The following is a 14,352-nucleotide window of genomic DNA, read 5'->3' as shown; positions in this document are numbered from 1 at the left end:
GTGCTTTTTGAGCAAAAGCAGTGGAAATAGAGAGGGAGAGCCATGCAGCACCCAGGGGTGAGCCCCATGGGGGTGACACCAGCCTCCAGGGTGGCTCGGGTGACATGGCTGTGGGGGGGGGACACAGAGCCATGGGGGGAATGGGGGGGGGCAGCACCCAGGCACCCACCCAGGTACCCACTTCCTTAGGGTGCTGCAAACGAGTGATTCGGGGTGCTGGAATCCAGGCAGGGGCCCTGCTCGTTCGCCACCCCTAACACCTTCCACCCTTAACTCCACTGTTCTTTTTACCTTTTTTTCCCCAATTTTTGTTTTTGGAAGTGCCTGCCTGAGCTCCCAGCCAGCTGCTGGCTCAAATAAATATTTAACTGCAGGGTAAACACTCGCATTTTCCTTCTCTGCTGCTCACATTCTCCCTCCTCCCTCACCAGCCCCCGGTGTGAATGCACTCTGAGAGCGTCCCATGGGTCAGTAGGGACCAGAGTGAACACAGGCCCGAGGGGGCAGTGCTGTGGGGACGTCCCTGGGGACACCATCAGCATGTCCTCGTGTGTGTCCCCGCTGCTCCCTTTGTCCCCCCGCCCCTGCACCCTGGCCCCCTTGGGGTGCACCCAGGGTGAGGGTGTGTGTGAGTGCACGTGGAACACTGTGTGCACACGTGGGTGGTGTGTGCATGGTGTGTGCATGGTGTGTGCAGTGTGTGCATGCACACAGGTGGGCTTTGCATGTAGAGCTGGCGGTGTGCACGTGGGGGCTGTACACGTGCATGCCATGTGCAGCCCCCCACACCCATGTGTGCGTGCATGTATGCATGCACACGTGTGTGATCTGCACATGCGTGCACAGGCACACGTGCAGTGACTGTGCTGAAACATGCGGCGCACTCGCATGGATTGGTGAACAAGTGTGCACGGCGTGGTGTGCGCCTGGAGTGTCCTGACCCCAGCAGGCCCCTGTGGGGCTGCGGACTGGGGGCTGTGCTGGGGGGCAAAGGGAGAGGGAGGAAGGGCAGAGAGGGGAGGGAGGAGGAAAAGGAAGGAAGAAGAAAAATGAGATGGAGGAAGAGCAAAAAAAGAGGGAAGGGAAGGGAAGGGAAGGGAAGGGAAGGGAAGGGAAGGGAAGGGAAGGGAAGGGAAGGGAAGGGAAGGGAAGGGAAGGGAAGGGAAGGGAAGGGAAGGGAAGGGAAGGGAAGGGAAGGGAAGGGAAGGGAAGGGAAGGGAAGGGAAAAGGGAAAAAATGAAAAAAGAAAAAATAGAAAAAAATAGAAAAAATAGAAAAAATAGAAAAGAAAGAATAAAAAAAAGAAAAAATAAAATTAAAAAAAAAAAGAAAAAATGGAGAAGGAAATAGAGAAAGAAACAGACAAAGACAAAGACAAGGAAAAAGAAATAAAAAGAGGAAAAAAGGGAAAGGAAAATTAAAAGGAAAAGGAATAGAAAAAGAGGAAAAGAGGAAAAAAGAAAAGCAAAAGGAAAATAAAAAAAAATAAAAGAAAAAAGAAAAGAAAAGAAAAAAATAGAAAAATAAAAGGAAAATGAAAGAAAAGAAAAAGAAAGAAAAAGGAAAAGGAAAAGAAAAAGAAAAAGAAGAAGAGGAAAAAAGAAAAGCAAAAGGAAAAGAAAAAAATAAAAGAAAAGGAATAAAGGAAAGGGAAAAGAAAAAAAAGAAGAAAAAAAAAGAGAAAAAGACAAAGAAAAAGAAGAAGAGGCAAAAGAGGGAAAAAAATAAAAGAAAAAAATAAGAGGAAAAGAAAAAGGAAAAGGAAAAGGAAAAGGAAAAGGAAAAGGAAAAGGAAAAGAAAAAGAAAAAGAAAAAGAAAAAGAAAAAGAAAAAGAAAAAGAAAAAGAAAAAGAAAAAGAAAAAGAAAAAGAAAAAGAAAAAGAAAAAGGAAGGAGCAGGGAGCAGCCCCACAGGCCAGCACAGGCTGGGGGCAGGAGCAGCCCCAGCCTTCTTTCCCCACCCCCCCCGCCACCCCCCCCAATTTTCCTTTTGCCCAAATCCCAGCTTTCTGCCCCAAGCCTCCCAGAGCCCGCAGCTCCCCCCCTGGCCGAGCAGCTCCTGCCCCGAGGCCGGCCCGGCCCGCACAGCGCTCGGCTGCGTCTCCACGCGTCCTCCCCATCCACCTCCAGGGCCCCGGGAGGCCGCGGAGACCGCGGTGGCCTCCAGCCCAGAGCCTCCTCCCGCCGCCATCCCACCGCACCCCCCTTCTCCACCAGCCAGCCCCTTCCCAAGCCCCTCCTGGAGCAGCCCCACGTCCCCATCCCCATGTCCCCACGTCCCCACGTCCCCACGTCCCCACCCTTCACAGCCGTCCCCCAGCCCTAGGGGTGTCGGGGCGAGGGGACACCCGCGGGGCCGGGGCCGAGGCCGAGGCAGCAGGGCTCCACGGGGCCACGCCGCTGTCATTAGCTTGGCTTGGCTCGGTCCCGGCACGGCGGCTCCCCGGGTATTTTTAGCCTCGCGTCCTCCTGCTGCAGCTGGATGGGGCCGGGTGAGATCACGGCCGGCCACCGCTGCGCCAGGGCTTGATGGGCCCCGACCCCTGCCCCAAAAAGTGCTGGGGAAGCGCTGGTGTCGGGGCACCTTCATGCCGGGGGGAGCTTCATCTGGGAGAAGCTCTGTCCTCAGGGAAGCCTCCATGGTGAGGAGCTTCTGCTGTGGGGAAATCTCCATCATGGGGATAAAGTGCACGGGTGGGTGAACATCCACCGTGGGGGAAATTGCTATGGAGAAGCTCCGTCATCGGGGAAACCCTCATGGGGGAAACCTCCATCGTGGGGAAACCTCCACAGAGAGGGAACTTCCACCACGAGGTAAGCCTCCATCAGGGGGAAAAACTCCATCATAGGGTGAGCCTTCTTTGTGGGGGAAGCTTCATGTGGAGAGACTCTATCGTCAGAGAAACCTCCGTCATGGTGGAACCTCCATCATCAGGGAAACCTCCACCAAGGGGAGAAGCACCATTGTAGGGTGAGCCTCTGCTGTGGGGTTTTCCCCCTTCATTGCAGAGAGCCTCCCTCATCAGGGAAACCTCCATTTTAGTTAAACCTCTTCTGTGGGGGAAACCTCTGCCATAGGGGCACCTCCCGTACGGGGAACCCTCCAAAACGGGGGAGGCCTCCCTCATGGGGTGCCTCAACTGTAGGCAGACCTCCGCTGTGGGGAACCTCTGCTGTGGGGCAACCTCCGTGGTGGGGAAATCCTCCGTGATGGAGGAATGGCCACGGTCAGAGACCTCCCTCGCGGGGGGAGCCTCCCTCACGGGGAGCCTCTGCCATGGGGGGAGCCTCCACGGTGGGGAAACCTCCATGGGGGGAGCCTCCCTCCCAGGCACAACCCCTACATGTGTACGTGTGCTTACACATGCATACGTGTGCATGCGTGCGTGTGTGCCTGTTCACGTGTGCGGATGTGTTCGGGCATGTATGCAAGCTTGCACGCAGACTTACCTGCAGCATTGCACCATACGTGCATGTGCGTGTGCACATCTGAGCACGTGTGGGCATAAACGTGTCTGTGTGCACTCAGGGGGTGCATGTGCACAGTGTGTGCTTGTGCCTAAGTGTGTGTGTACATAATGTGCACATGTATGGGCCCTACTGGTCTGCTCACACCCCCCATGCCAGGCGCCTGCTTGGTGGTGTGCACCTCCATCTGCTCTGGTGAGCACACGTCTGCACACCCACTCACAAGCACATGTCTGTGGTGTGTGTCCTCTCTTTGCACATGTGTGTGCACGTGCTCCCCCACACACATCTGTGTGCTCACACACCCCATTTGAATGCACACAGCGCTCTGCACGCATGCAGGACGTGTTCTCCTTCAGGCACACACTCCTTGTGCCCCCTTGCACACACATGTGCTCTTCATTGCACACACACCCTTTAATGTGCATGATCCCCTTGCACACACATTCTCTTCATTGCACACATGCCCTGCTCACACATACATGCTCTTCATTGCACACACACTCTTTAACCCACATCATCCCCTTGCACACACGTGTTCTTCATTGCACACATGCCCTTTAACACACATGACCCCCTTGCACACACACATGCTCCCCTTTGCACAGACCCCATCTTGCAGCCCCAAGTGCCTTCCCATTGCGTGCACACTCCCCTTGCACATGCACTCCCCTTTGCACACTCATCTGCACACACATGCCCGCTTTTGCACCCACCCGCGCCCCCTCACACCCCATCCTTGCACATGCTCTCCCCCTTGCACGCGCCCCCTTGCACACCCCCTCGCACACCCAAGCGCCTCCCCCCCTCGCACACCCGCCCTCCCGCGCCTCTTGAGCAATAACGCTGGGATTAATAAAGCCGCGGAGCCCTCCCCTAATCGACTCCAGCTGCAAAAACATTCCCCGCATTCAGAGGCGGCTCTGTCTCCGGAGCCGCCGCTCGCTGCCCAGGCCAGGCCGAATTCCTGCCCCGGCCCCCGCGCCCTCCTCCCCGCGGGACAGCTGCGCCGGAACAGCCCGCGCGGCCGCGGCCACCCTGGGGAGCGGGAGGGGGACAGGGTAGGGACGAGGGTCCTGGAGCAGGGGGGGCAGCACGGTCCCAGTGGGCGCGGGGAGGGAGGTGGGGTGCCGTGCCACCGTCCAGCTGTCCCACGTCCGTGCACCCTATGACCTCCTGTCCCATGGACACTCATCCCATGTTCACCCACCCCTGTGCATCCATCCCACGTTCTCTAGATGGGGTTCTGGATGGAGGTGGGGTGTCATATCCACCCACCCATGTCCACCCATCCCGTGTCGTGTCTGCCCATCCCATGTCCACTCATCTGTGTCCCTCCATCCCATGTCCCTCCGTCCCACTTCCATCCATCTCCATGCCCACCCACCCCATGTCCCTCCATCCCAGTTCCATCCATCCCATGTCCACCCTTCCCTTTTCCATCCATCCCACCTTCTCCAGGAGGGCTGTTGGGATGAAGAAGGGGCACCACATCTGCTTGTCCTAAGTCCTCAAGGCAAGGCACAGAGAAGGAGACCGAGCATCACACCACCTCATCCCGGGGGCTCCAGGAGGGTGTTGGGGTGGAGGCAGCCCTGTGCCCTCCTGCCCTACACCCTCCAGGAGCCAGGGTCCTACTCCCACCGGTCCCACTTTGTTCAGGCAGGGCAGTGGGATGGGGACGGTGTCCCTGTAGGATAGTGTCTCAACCCTCATTAGGGAGGTCCCTAATTACTAGGGGTGCATGACAGATGGACCCCCATGCCTCAACCGGACTGTCAGCTGGGGCTGAGCTGCTGGGACTGGTCGCCATGGGGCAGGGACAAGGGGTGAGGACTTCCATGGGGCAGGGGAGACATGGGCCATGACGATAGGGTTGCTAATGGGGCTGGGCATGGGACAGCCCATGGGACAGGGACAGGAGACTTCATGGCCGCGAGGCAGAGGAATCCATGGGCCAGGGGACCTCACAGGTCAGGGGGCAGCGGCCTCGAGGACATCCCTGACCTACACTTCTCCCAGTCCAACCAGTTCTTTTCCCAGTTCCTCCTTGCTGGGGCTGGGAGGATGCTGTGGGGGTCACCCCCATGTCACCAAAGACCAAAAACCTGAGCGAGGCTTTGGGGAGGTCACCAAAGCTCCGGTGTCACCTACAGACCGATGTCACCAGTGGGACGAGCGGTGGGTGCCCGGCGGGGGTGGGGGAGAGGTTAATTGACTTCTGCTGTGCTGGGACAGCTGTGAAAACAGAGCGGGGCTCATTAGCGGACATCAAAGCCCCCCCCCGGCCCAGCCTCTTTACTTTGCTTGGAAGAGGGAGAGGAGGATGGTGTCAGCACAGCTGAGCACCCCGAAATCCCAGTGGGGACCCCCAGGGTTGGCCCCCGTGGGCGCTGGCAGGGGTTGCACCCAGTGTCCCATGTCCCAACTTTGTCACCAGCTGGGGGGGGGTCTCCTGGCCCTGTGGGTGACCTATCCCAAAGGGTGACCTGGGGCAAGCTCGTCCTGTGGTGACCCAGGGTTAGGAGGGCCTGGGGTGACCCATCCCTAGGGTGACCCATCACTGGGGTCCTGGACCCGGGGTGACCCATCCGTAGGGACATCCTTTGGGTGACCTGTCCCCAAGGCTGGACCTGGGGTGACGCACCAGGGGTCAGCGAGGGGATACAGGGGGCTTTGCTCACACCCTCCAGCTCCCTCCCTGCTCCACTCACCCCCCCAAAAAAACTCCCCCAAAAAGCTATCTGAAAGATCCCAGGCTCAGCCCCGCAGGCAGGGCAGGATATGAACAAACTCCCCCTTTTGGTTCAAACCCCAGTGCCCACAAGAGGCTGGGAGACCCCGGGGAGAGGGGGGGGCAGGGAGCAGACCCCCCAGGGGCACCCCCGGCGTGAGCTGCGAGGTGCTGGCTGTGTTTTGCTGAGCGGGGGCACGGGAGGCTTTAAGAAAGGCCAGATCCTGCATTCCTGGCCGCAGAGTTTACATTCCCCCCGCTCTGTCCCCTGGCGATTTGCGCACTGCAGTTTCGCCTCTGGAAAAAAAAAAAAAAAAAAAAATCCCAAAAAGCACAAAGGGATGCGGAGCTGGGTGTGATCCGTCTTGGTCGGAGCAGGGCTCGGATGCCTTCCTCAGAGCAAGTAACAAGAACCAGCTGCTGCACCCGGGCTGGATGCGGCCCCGGGGGGGCTGGGGGGGGCCCCGCTCCCATCTGGTTCCCTTTAGGAGCCCTCGCCCCGTGTTTTCCCCCCGCCTCGAGGACGCACGCGCGGGGTGTTAAAAGCCCCAAGCCCACGGGGTGTGGAGGTTCGGGGTGGCGGGATGCCCAGCCCTGCGGGGTTTTGTCCCCGGGAGCAGCCGCAGAAATAAGAACTCAGCCCCGCTTAAATTCCTATTTCCAGAAGGCCCTGGCCAGCCCAGCTTGATGCTCCAAACTGTAGAGGGGGAAAAATAATAATAATTAAAAAAAAAAAAAAAAAGACCTGGAGACGTTTCCCCCCTGCTCTCCCCCCCAGCTCATCGCTGGAAAATTAAACCGGATCCAAAGAGTTTTTCCTTTCCAAAATGTGCACTGGAGACGCGCAAGGCGCTGCCTTAACCCTTTCAGCTCTCACCCGCAGCTGCCCCAAATCAATTTTTTAAATTCTTTTTTTTTAAATTTTTGGGGCATGCAGGATTTGGCGTGTACAGGATTTGTGGTGTTCGGAGAGCACCTGGGTTGATGCTTTTCCGAGGAAGGGGCGAGAGAAACTTGGCTCACAAAGCTTTTCTTGGCAGACCCAGAAGGGTCCCTGAAGGTGCAGGGGGCGAAGCTGCCTCAAGGTGCTGGGGCTGGTTTGGGGGAGACCGCAGGATGCCCCCAAACACCAAACTTTCTCCATTTGGGAAAGGTTGGGTTTGTTTTTTAATGTAAATCCGAGCTCTGTGTACCCTGCCGCCGCCAGCGATGCTGCGGGACAAGACTCCAAGTACCTCATTTTCTCTTTTTCAGCCCAAATTGCAGGGAACTGACCTGGGGCCAGCCGCAGTGCCGGGACGTGGACTTTTCCACGTGTTTTCAACCTCCCCGTGGCACAGCCTAAAACCTAATCCTGCAGAAAATGTGAGCTATTTCCTTTAGGGGTTAGGCACCCAACCATGCTCCCAGACACCGCGCTCCCAGCCCATTGCTGCAAGCGTGCCCTGCAGCGGGGAAATCCTCTGGTTTTTGTGAAATAGTTTTTTTTTTTTTTTTTTTTTTCCTTCTGCAAAAGCTTTGTTTGCAGCTGGAGGGAGATGCTGCTTCACACACAGGGCACAAAAATCAACCCGGGGGGTCCCCGATCCCTTACACCCTCCTGCCACCCCTGCCAGCAGCATTCATGGGTGACCCCCCAACTGTTGATTTGGGGAATAAAAAAATAGCCTTTAGGAATAAGTCAGCAGATTGTTTTACTCGTTTGTATTTGCAAAGGACGCGGCTTTAAAAAGGAGTTGGGAAGGAAAGCGAAGCGGGGGTTGGCCGAGGGGGGGGCGTTGGGACAGCAAGGGGAGGTGGGGGATTAAAAAAATAACCAAAAAAAAAAAAATCCCCAAACCTTTCTTGGTAAGTTTCCAAACAGCAATTGAAAAAAAAAAAAAAAAAAACCGAGATTTTTTTTTTTTTGTCCCCACTCCATTTTCCACGTATCCGCGACGCCCCAGCTTGCCCCGCCGGGGGAGAGCCGCCACAGATCGGGCTTTTATGGAAGTTCAACGGCAAGCGGCCGCCCCCGGCCAAGACAAACAGCAGATCCGCCGCTGCGGCTCCGCCGCCCGGCCGCTGCCAAGGCACAGAGAGGGGAGGGAAGGCAGGAAAAAAACCCAAACCCTCGGTAGCAAAAAGAAGGGGGAGATAGGGAGGACGAGGCGCCGCTCCCAGCCCAGCCTCTTCACGCTCTCGGCAGTTCAGTTGTTTGTTTTTTCCTGTTTTGTTTTTCCTCCTTTTTTCCTCTTTTTTATGTGTTTTAAATAGAAATATATAATTAAATTTACAAATGCTATTTACAGGTTTAATTACAAAAAAAAAAAAAAAAATCAAAGAGAGAGAGAGACACCCCTTAGACGTTAATAAATCTAAAAAATAAAAATACCCCCAAAAACACAGAGCCCCGGGTGAGCGGCGGGCCACGGTCACACCGTCGTCTCGCCCTGCTTGCTGTTGGTGAGCCGCGTGTAGAACTTCCTCCACGAGTGCAGGGTTTTTCCTGACCATATCCAAAAGCCCGAGGTGATGCCAACGATGAGAGTCATGAGGTACTTGATCATGTAGACGGTGAAGTCCGGGCTCATGCGGGGCGTGAAGTGGAGCGGGCAGGGGATGGCCAGGCTCTTGCAGTTCTGGCTGATCCAGCTGCGCTCCCAGTGCTCGCGGAACGCCTGCTCGTAGAAGTAGCAGGCAATGACGATGGTGGCCGGCACGGTGTAGAGGACGCTGAAGACGCCGATGCGCACCATCAGCCGCTCGAGCTTCTCGGTTTTGGTGCCGCCGTGCTTCATGATGGTGCGGATGCGGAAGAGGGAGACGAAGCCAGCCAGCAGGAAGGAGGTGCCGATGAAGAGGTAGACAAAGAGCGGGGCCAGCACGAAGCCCCGCAGCGGGTCGATGTTGTTGAGCCCCACGAAGCAGACGCCGCTCAGCAGGTCCCCGTCGATCTGCCCCATGGCCAGGATGGTGATGGTCTTGACAGCCGGCACGGCCCAGGCGGCCAGGTGGAAGTACTGTGAGTTGGCCTCGATGGCCTCGTGGCCCCACTTCATGCCGGCGGCCAGGAACCAGGTGAGGGAGAGGATGACCCACCAGATGGAGCTGGCCATGCTGAAGAAGTAGAGCATCATGAAGAGGATGGTGCAGCCCTCCTTCTTGGTGCCCTGCACCACTGTGCGGTAGCCGTCCTCCTGGAAGCGCTCGTTGCAAACCACCCGCTCCTCCAGCACGAAGCCAGCAATGTAGGCCACCGACACCATGGTGTAGCAGCCCGAGAGGAAGATGATGGGCCGCTCAGGGTAGCGGAAGCGCTGCATGTCCACCAGGTAGGTGGTGACGGTGAAGAAGGTGGAGGCGCAGCACAGCACGGACCAGATGAGGATCCAGATGCGGGCGAAGCGGATCTCGTCCTCGTTGAAGAACATGTGGCCGTCGGGGCGGGCGGGCTCGCAGGGCGCCGCGCAGTCCTTCTCGCCCAGGAACTTGTAGTTGAGGTAGCTGGGCACCTTCAGCGCCCGCGGGCAGTGGAAGGGGTGGTCGAGGGTGGCGTAGCGAGGGGCGCCCGGCGTGCCCTGGCCGGCCGGCGGCGTGGCGCTGGTGAGCAGCGCCGGCGAGCCGCCGTCCTCCGAGTGGTTCTGCCCCACGCAGATCTGCTCGGCCCCGTGCCGGGGGAAGTTCTCGCAGCGCAGCCGCTCCGGCCACTGGAATCCGAATTTGTTCATCAGGGCCTCGCAGCCCTGGCGGGCGCGCTCGCAGATGGAGCGGCAGGGCGGGATGGCCTGCTCCAGCACCGTGCAGACGGGCGCGTACATGGAGCAGAGGAAGAACTTGAGCTCCAGCGAGCACTGCACCTTGACCAGCGGGTAGAACTGGTGCACCTCCAGCCCCGCGTCCTCCTGGTTGGTGTGGCCCAGCAGGTTGGGCATGATGGTCTGGTTGTAGGCGATGTCGGTGCAGAGCGGGATGGAGATGGGCTGGCAGAAGCCGTGGTCGGGGATGGAGATGCCCTTCTCGCCGTGCAGCTGGCCCCGGCCGGGCGCGCTCAGCCCCAGCAGCAGCCACACCAGGGCGGGCAGCGCGGGGCCGGGGGGGCCCCGCATGGTGCCGGGGAACGGAGGGCTTGGGGAGGGGAGGGGGGGGGTCCCGGTACTGGGGAAGGGAAGGGTAAAAGGGGAAAGGGAGGGGGGTCCGGGGCGGGGAGGGGAAAGGGGGGGGCCCGCCCGGTGTGTGCTGGTCCCGGAGGGCCGGTCCCGGGACGGGGCGGGGGGGGGGGGGGCTGCCGCTGCCGGGGTCCCGGAGCCGCTCGGGGGGGGGCAGCGCAGCGCAGCGGCCGCTCCCCGCTCCCCTCCCGCCGCCTTTGTGCGGGGCAGCGCCGCGGGCCCGCCGGGAGGAGCGGCCCCCCCCCGCCCCGCCCCCCGCCCCGCCAATCACATTCAAACGCCGCCGAAGCCCCGCCCCCCGCCCCGCCCCCTCTGACCCCCCCCCTCCACCCCCCCCCGGCCGGCACCGGGGGGCACCGGGCCCCTCCCCTCCCCCCCTCCCCACCCCCCCCCGCCCAAAACTTTTCGGTGCTCCGAAACTTCCCCGCCCCCCCCCCGAGCCCTGACCCCCCTCCCGCGGGGTGTGGGGGGGGGCTGCTTTTTGGGGGGAGCACAGAGGATTTTGGGGGGCGGAATTTCCCTTCCCTGGGGGTGTCCCCTCCCTCCCCAGCCCCCCCCCAACCCGCTCGGGGCCCCCGGGGGGGGCAGCGGGGCAGGATCGGGCCCCCCGCGGAGCCCCGGGGCGGGGGGTGGGGGGGTGGAAAGGGGGGGACACCCCCAAAACGGGGCGGCGGGAGGGGGCCGGGGGCAGGCGGGGGGGGCCCCCCCGGGTCCGGCAGGGGCCAGCGGGCGGCCTCCCAGCGCCGGCCCCGGCCCCGTCCTCCGGCGCGGGGCTCTCTCCCCCGGCTGCTCCCTCCTCCCTCCTCCCTCGCTCTCCCTTTCCTGTAACTTAAGCTTTTGTTGTGAGCAGGAGCAGCCCGGCTGCCTTGAAAAGAGGGCCCCACTGCTTTTCAGAGCGTAATTGAAACCATTGCGCGGCTCCCGGCCGAGGGGGAAGGGCGGCGGGGGGGGGGGGGGGCTCCAGAAAAAAAAGTAAAATCAAATTTAAAATAAAATGTAAAAAATCAAAGCTGTGGGGGACGCGCGCCCCAGCAGCCCTCCCGGCCCCCTGCCAATGGCTCGTCCCCGCGGGGTGTCAGGGACACCCCCCCCGCCCTGTCCTGCCGGGGGTCCCGCGTCCCCTCGGCCCCAGCCGTGGCGGTGGCACCGCGGGGACAAATGTCTCGGGGGCCTACGGCACCCGAGGGTGGCTCGGGGACCCCCGGGGAGCCTCGGCACCAGGCCCCATCCCGTGGAGGCTGGCAAGGCGCCGGCTGCGGGGGCTGGAGCGGGGCCGGATCCGGGCCTCCCGCCGGGTCACTCGGTCCTGTCCCGCTGTGCGGGGTGGCCCCGGCTCCCCTCAGAGGGACGGGAATGGGGCTGGGTGGTGGCACCCCCGGCGTACCCCACTGCCACGCTTCATCCCCGCTGGGGGACGGTGGCGGCACGGAGGTGCCTGCACAGCCACGTGGAGCCTGGCTTCCTAAAAGTTTGGGATTTTGGCTTCCTAACAGTTCGAGATTTTGGCTTCCTAAAAGTTTGGGATTTTGGCTTCCTAAAAGTTAGGGATTTTGGCTTCCGACGGGGTGTGTGGGGGAATGCTGTGCCCGGCTGGGGGCTGTCCCATGGCATCCCCCCTTCTCCCAGGTGCTGGTGGCTCAGGACAGGGGGGTCCCCAGCACCTCTGGGCCCTGGGGACACTTGGGGACATGGTGAGGGTGCTGAGCCCTCCTGGGGACACGGAGCTGGGGGGCCCAGGGAACACCGCGGGAGGTCCCTCCTGCTCGCTGCTTCCCCTTGTCCCCTCCCAGGGACTCACACTGCCCCGCTCCCCGCTCTGGCCTCGTCCCAGTGCAGTACTGGGGGTGCTGGGGGCACCCAGAGCTGCCTGCCCCTGCCCCCAGCACCCTGAGGTCCCCATGGGGAGGCCCGTGGGTGCCACCAGCTCCAGAGGGGCTGCACCCGGTGGCCCTGGTGGCCCTGCCAGAGCCTGGTACAGTCCCTGCCCCCTCCCCATCCCCAGGACTCTCCCAGCCATCGGGGTGCCGGCAGGCCCATGGATGGGGGACACAGCAGGAAGCCACCAGGGAGCTCTGGCAGCCCTACAAACAGCACCCAGCCCACGAGGGAGACCCAGTTTAGCTGTGTTCTTTTTTTGTTTTGTTTTGGATCATTTTGGTTTGGTTTGGTTTGGTTTTGGTTTGGAATCAGACCCGGCCATGCCCAGGTTCCCCCTCAAGCCCTGGGGAAAGGCATGGAGGAGGGCGATGCAGAAAGCGGGGCGCGGAGCAGCCGTGCTGGGGGACAGCGGGATGGAGACCTGCTGCGGGTGGCCCCAGGGGTCCTCGGCAGCTCAGAGGAAGCCCCCCTTACCCCCCCCCCCACCCCTCTGGCCCCTGCCCTCGGCTTTGTTTCACACTTAAGAGCCGCTAATTAAAACCAGCCACAAAAGGCCTGGCTGGCTGTGGGCTCAAGGTGCCAGCGGAGGCCGGGGGCTGTCACCAAGGGAACTGAGGGGGCCCCAGCATGGGCACCGGGGGCCGGCTGCACCCCCTGCAGGGGTGGCACGCACACACACACACACACACACACACACGTGTAGAAGCATGCACACGTGCTCACACACGCATGTACAAGCGTGCACACGTGTGATGCCCCGGTGGGAGGGGAGAGCGTGTGGGAATGTGGAGGCATGACCGGGGGCTCCAGGGGAGCTGGGGGTGGGAGCGTTGGGGATGCGTGTGTGAAACAGCTGCAGGCGTGTTTGCACACATGTCTGCGTGCACATGTGTGTCTGCATGCAGAGGTGTGAACCTGTGTGTGTGTGCTTCTGTCTGTGTGTGTATGTTGGCACACACACGTCTATGTGTGCACACCCGTGTGAAGCTTTGTTGCTCCATGCTTCTGCTCTATCTTGCATGTTAGGGAGGGCAGTGGTTCTCAGGGGCTGGTTTGCACTGGTCCGTACTGGTTTGCACTGGTCTAATGCTCCGCGGTGTCTCTGTGTGCTGGTGGGGTCTGTGAGCAGCACTGGCAGAGAGCTGTGGGGTGCCCCCCTGCGAGGTGCCCCATGGCACCCTGGTGGGCGCTGGGCACCCCGTGGCCTCGGTGGGGTCCCTGGGCTGGGCTGAGGAGGCTGCCGGCTGCCCCTGGCCGTGGCTGTGCAGAGTGGGGAGGGCTGGGGCTTGGCTTCCCCCAGCCCCGCCACAGCCCCCGGCCCCGCCGTGCCCCGTCCATGGGCCGTGCCGCGCGGGGAAGCTGGCTTACACACACCTTGACCTTGCTGGCAGGGGAGGGATCCCTCGAGCTTGTCCGACACATCTCCTGCCAGCGCCCGGTATTGAAAGCGCAGCGAGCTCGCGCGCGGAGGAGCCGGCATGAAAAGGCAGCTTAGGCATCTCCTGCTGCGAGAGATGGATTAGGGGCTTCGGGGAGGGCCGGGGGGGCAGCGCGAGGCACAGCCACCGCGGCGTGCTGGGGCCGGCTCCGTGCCGGCGGACGGGCGCGTGGGGCAGAGCGGGCACGGTGCCGCGGGCCGGTGGGGAGAAGGGGGCAGCGGGCCGGGCCTGGCGGGGCAGGGTGCTCGGGGCCCCCCAAAATGGGCGCTGGGAGCATCACAAGGAGGAAGGGGGCACGTGGGCCAGGATGGGGACGTGCGGGCAGCGTCCGCCCCCAGCGGGTCCCCAAGGCATCCGCCGCCTGGTCCCGCAGCTGTCGCTGTCAGGACAGGGTATTTTTAGAGCGGCAGGTTGAGCAGTGACAATTTTTGCTCGTGAGAGTGGGCGGCACAAGGTGGGGGCTGCCGGGAGGCTTTGCAGCCCTGCCAACTCCAACGTTTCCCCTTTTTAATTTGGTTTGGGGTCAGAAATGTCCTGCTGGTCCCCAAGGAGGGAAGCCCCTGGTGCTGGCAGGGAGATGTGCTCATGGGGTGCCCATGGGGAGCCCGGGGCTGGGTCGGGATGTGTCCCCTGCGTTCCCGAGGCAGCGAGCGATGTCCTGGCTGCGTGCCCCCATGCCGTGGCCC

At 61.1% G+C, this 14,352-nt stretch overlaps 1 protein-coding gene across 1 annotated transcript; it reads right to left on the bottom strand.

Moving 5' to 3' along the window:
• Positions 1–7,878: 7,878 nt before the first annotated feature.
• FZD2 (frizzled class receptor 2) lies at positions 7,879–10,314 on the bottom strand. The gene has a single exon (XM_084496053.1). The coding sequence runs from the start codon at positions 10,287–10,289 to the stop codon at positions 8,616–8,618; it is 1,674 nt and encodes a 557-aa protein (XP_084352179.1). The 5' UTR covers positions 10,290–10,314; the 3' UTR covers positions 7,879–8,615.
• Between the last annotated feature and the right edge of the window lie 4,038 nt (positions 10,315–14,352).

This window comes from Aythya ferina, assembly GCF_964211825.1.
Source record: "Aythya ferina genome assembly, chromosome: 23".
Lineage (NCBI taxonomy): Eukaryota > Metazoa > Chordata > Aves > Anseriformes > Anatidae > Aythya > Aythya ferina.
This window is presented reverse-complemented; position numbering and strand designations above follow the sequence as displayed.

Bases quoted from the DNA above. Each gene is read 5' to 3' on its own strand.
- FZD2 (XM_084496053.1), bottom strand. From the start codon at position 10,289: ATGCGGGGCCCCCCCGGCCCCGCGCTGCCCGCCCTGGTGTGGCTGCTG.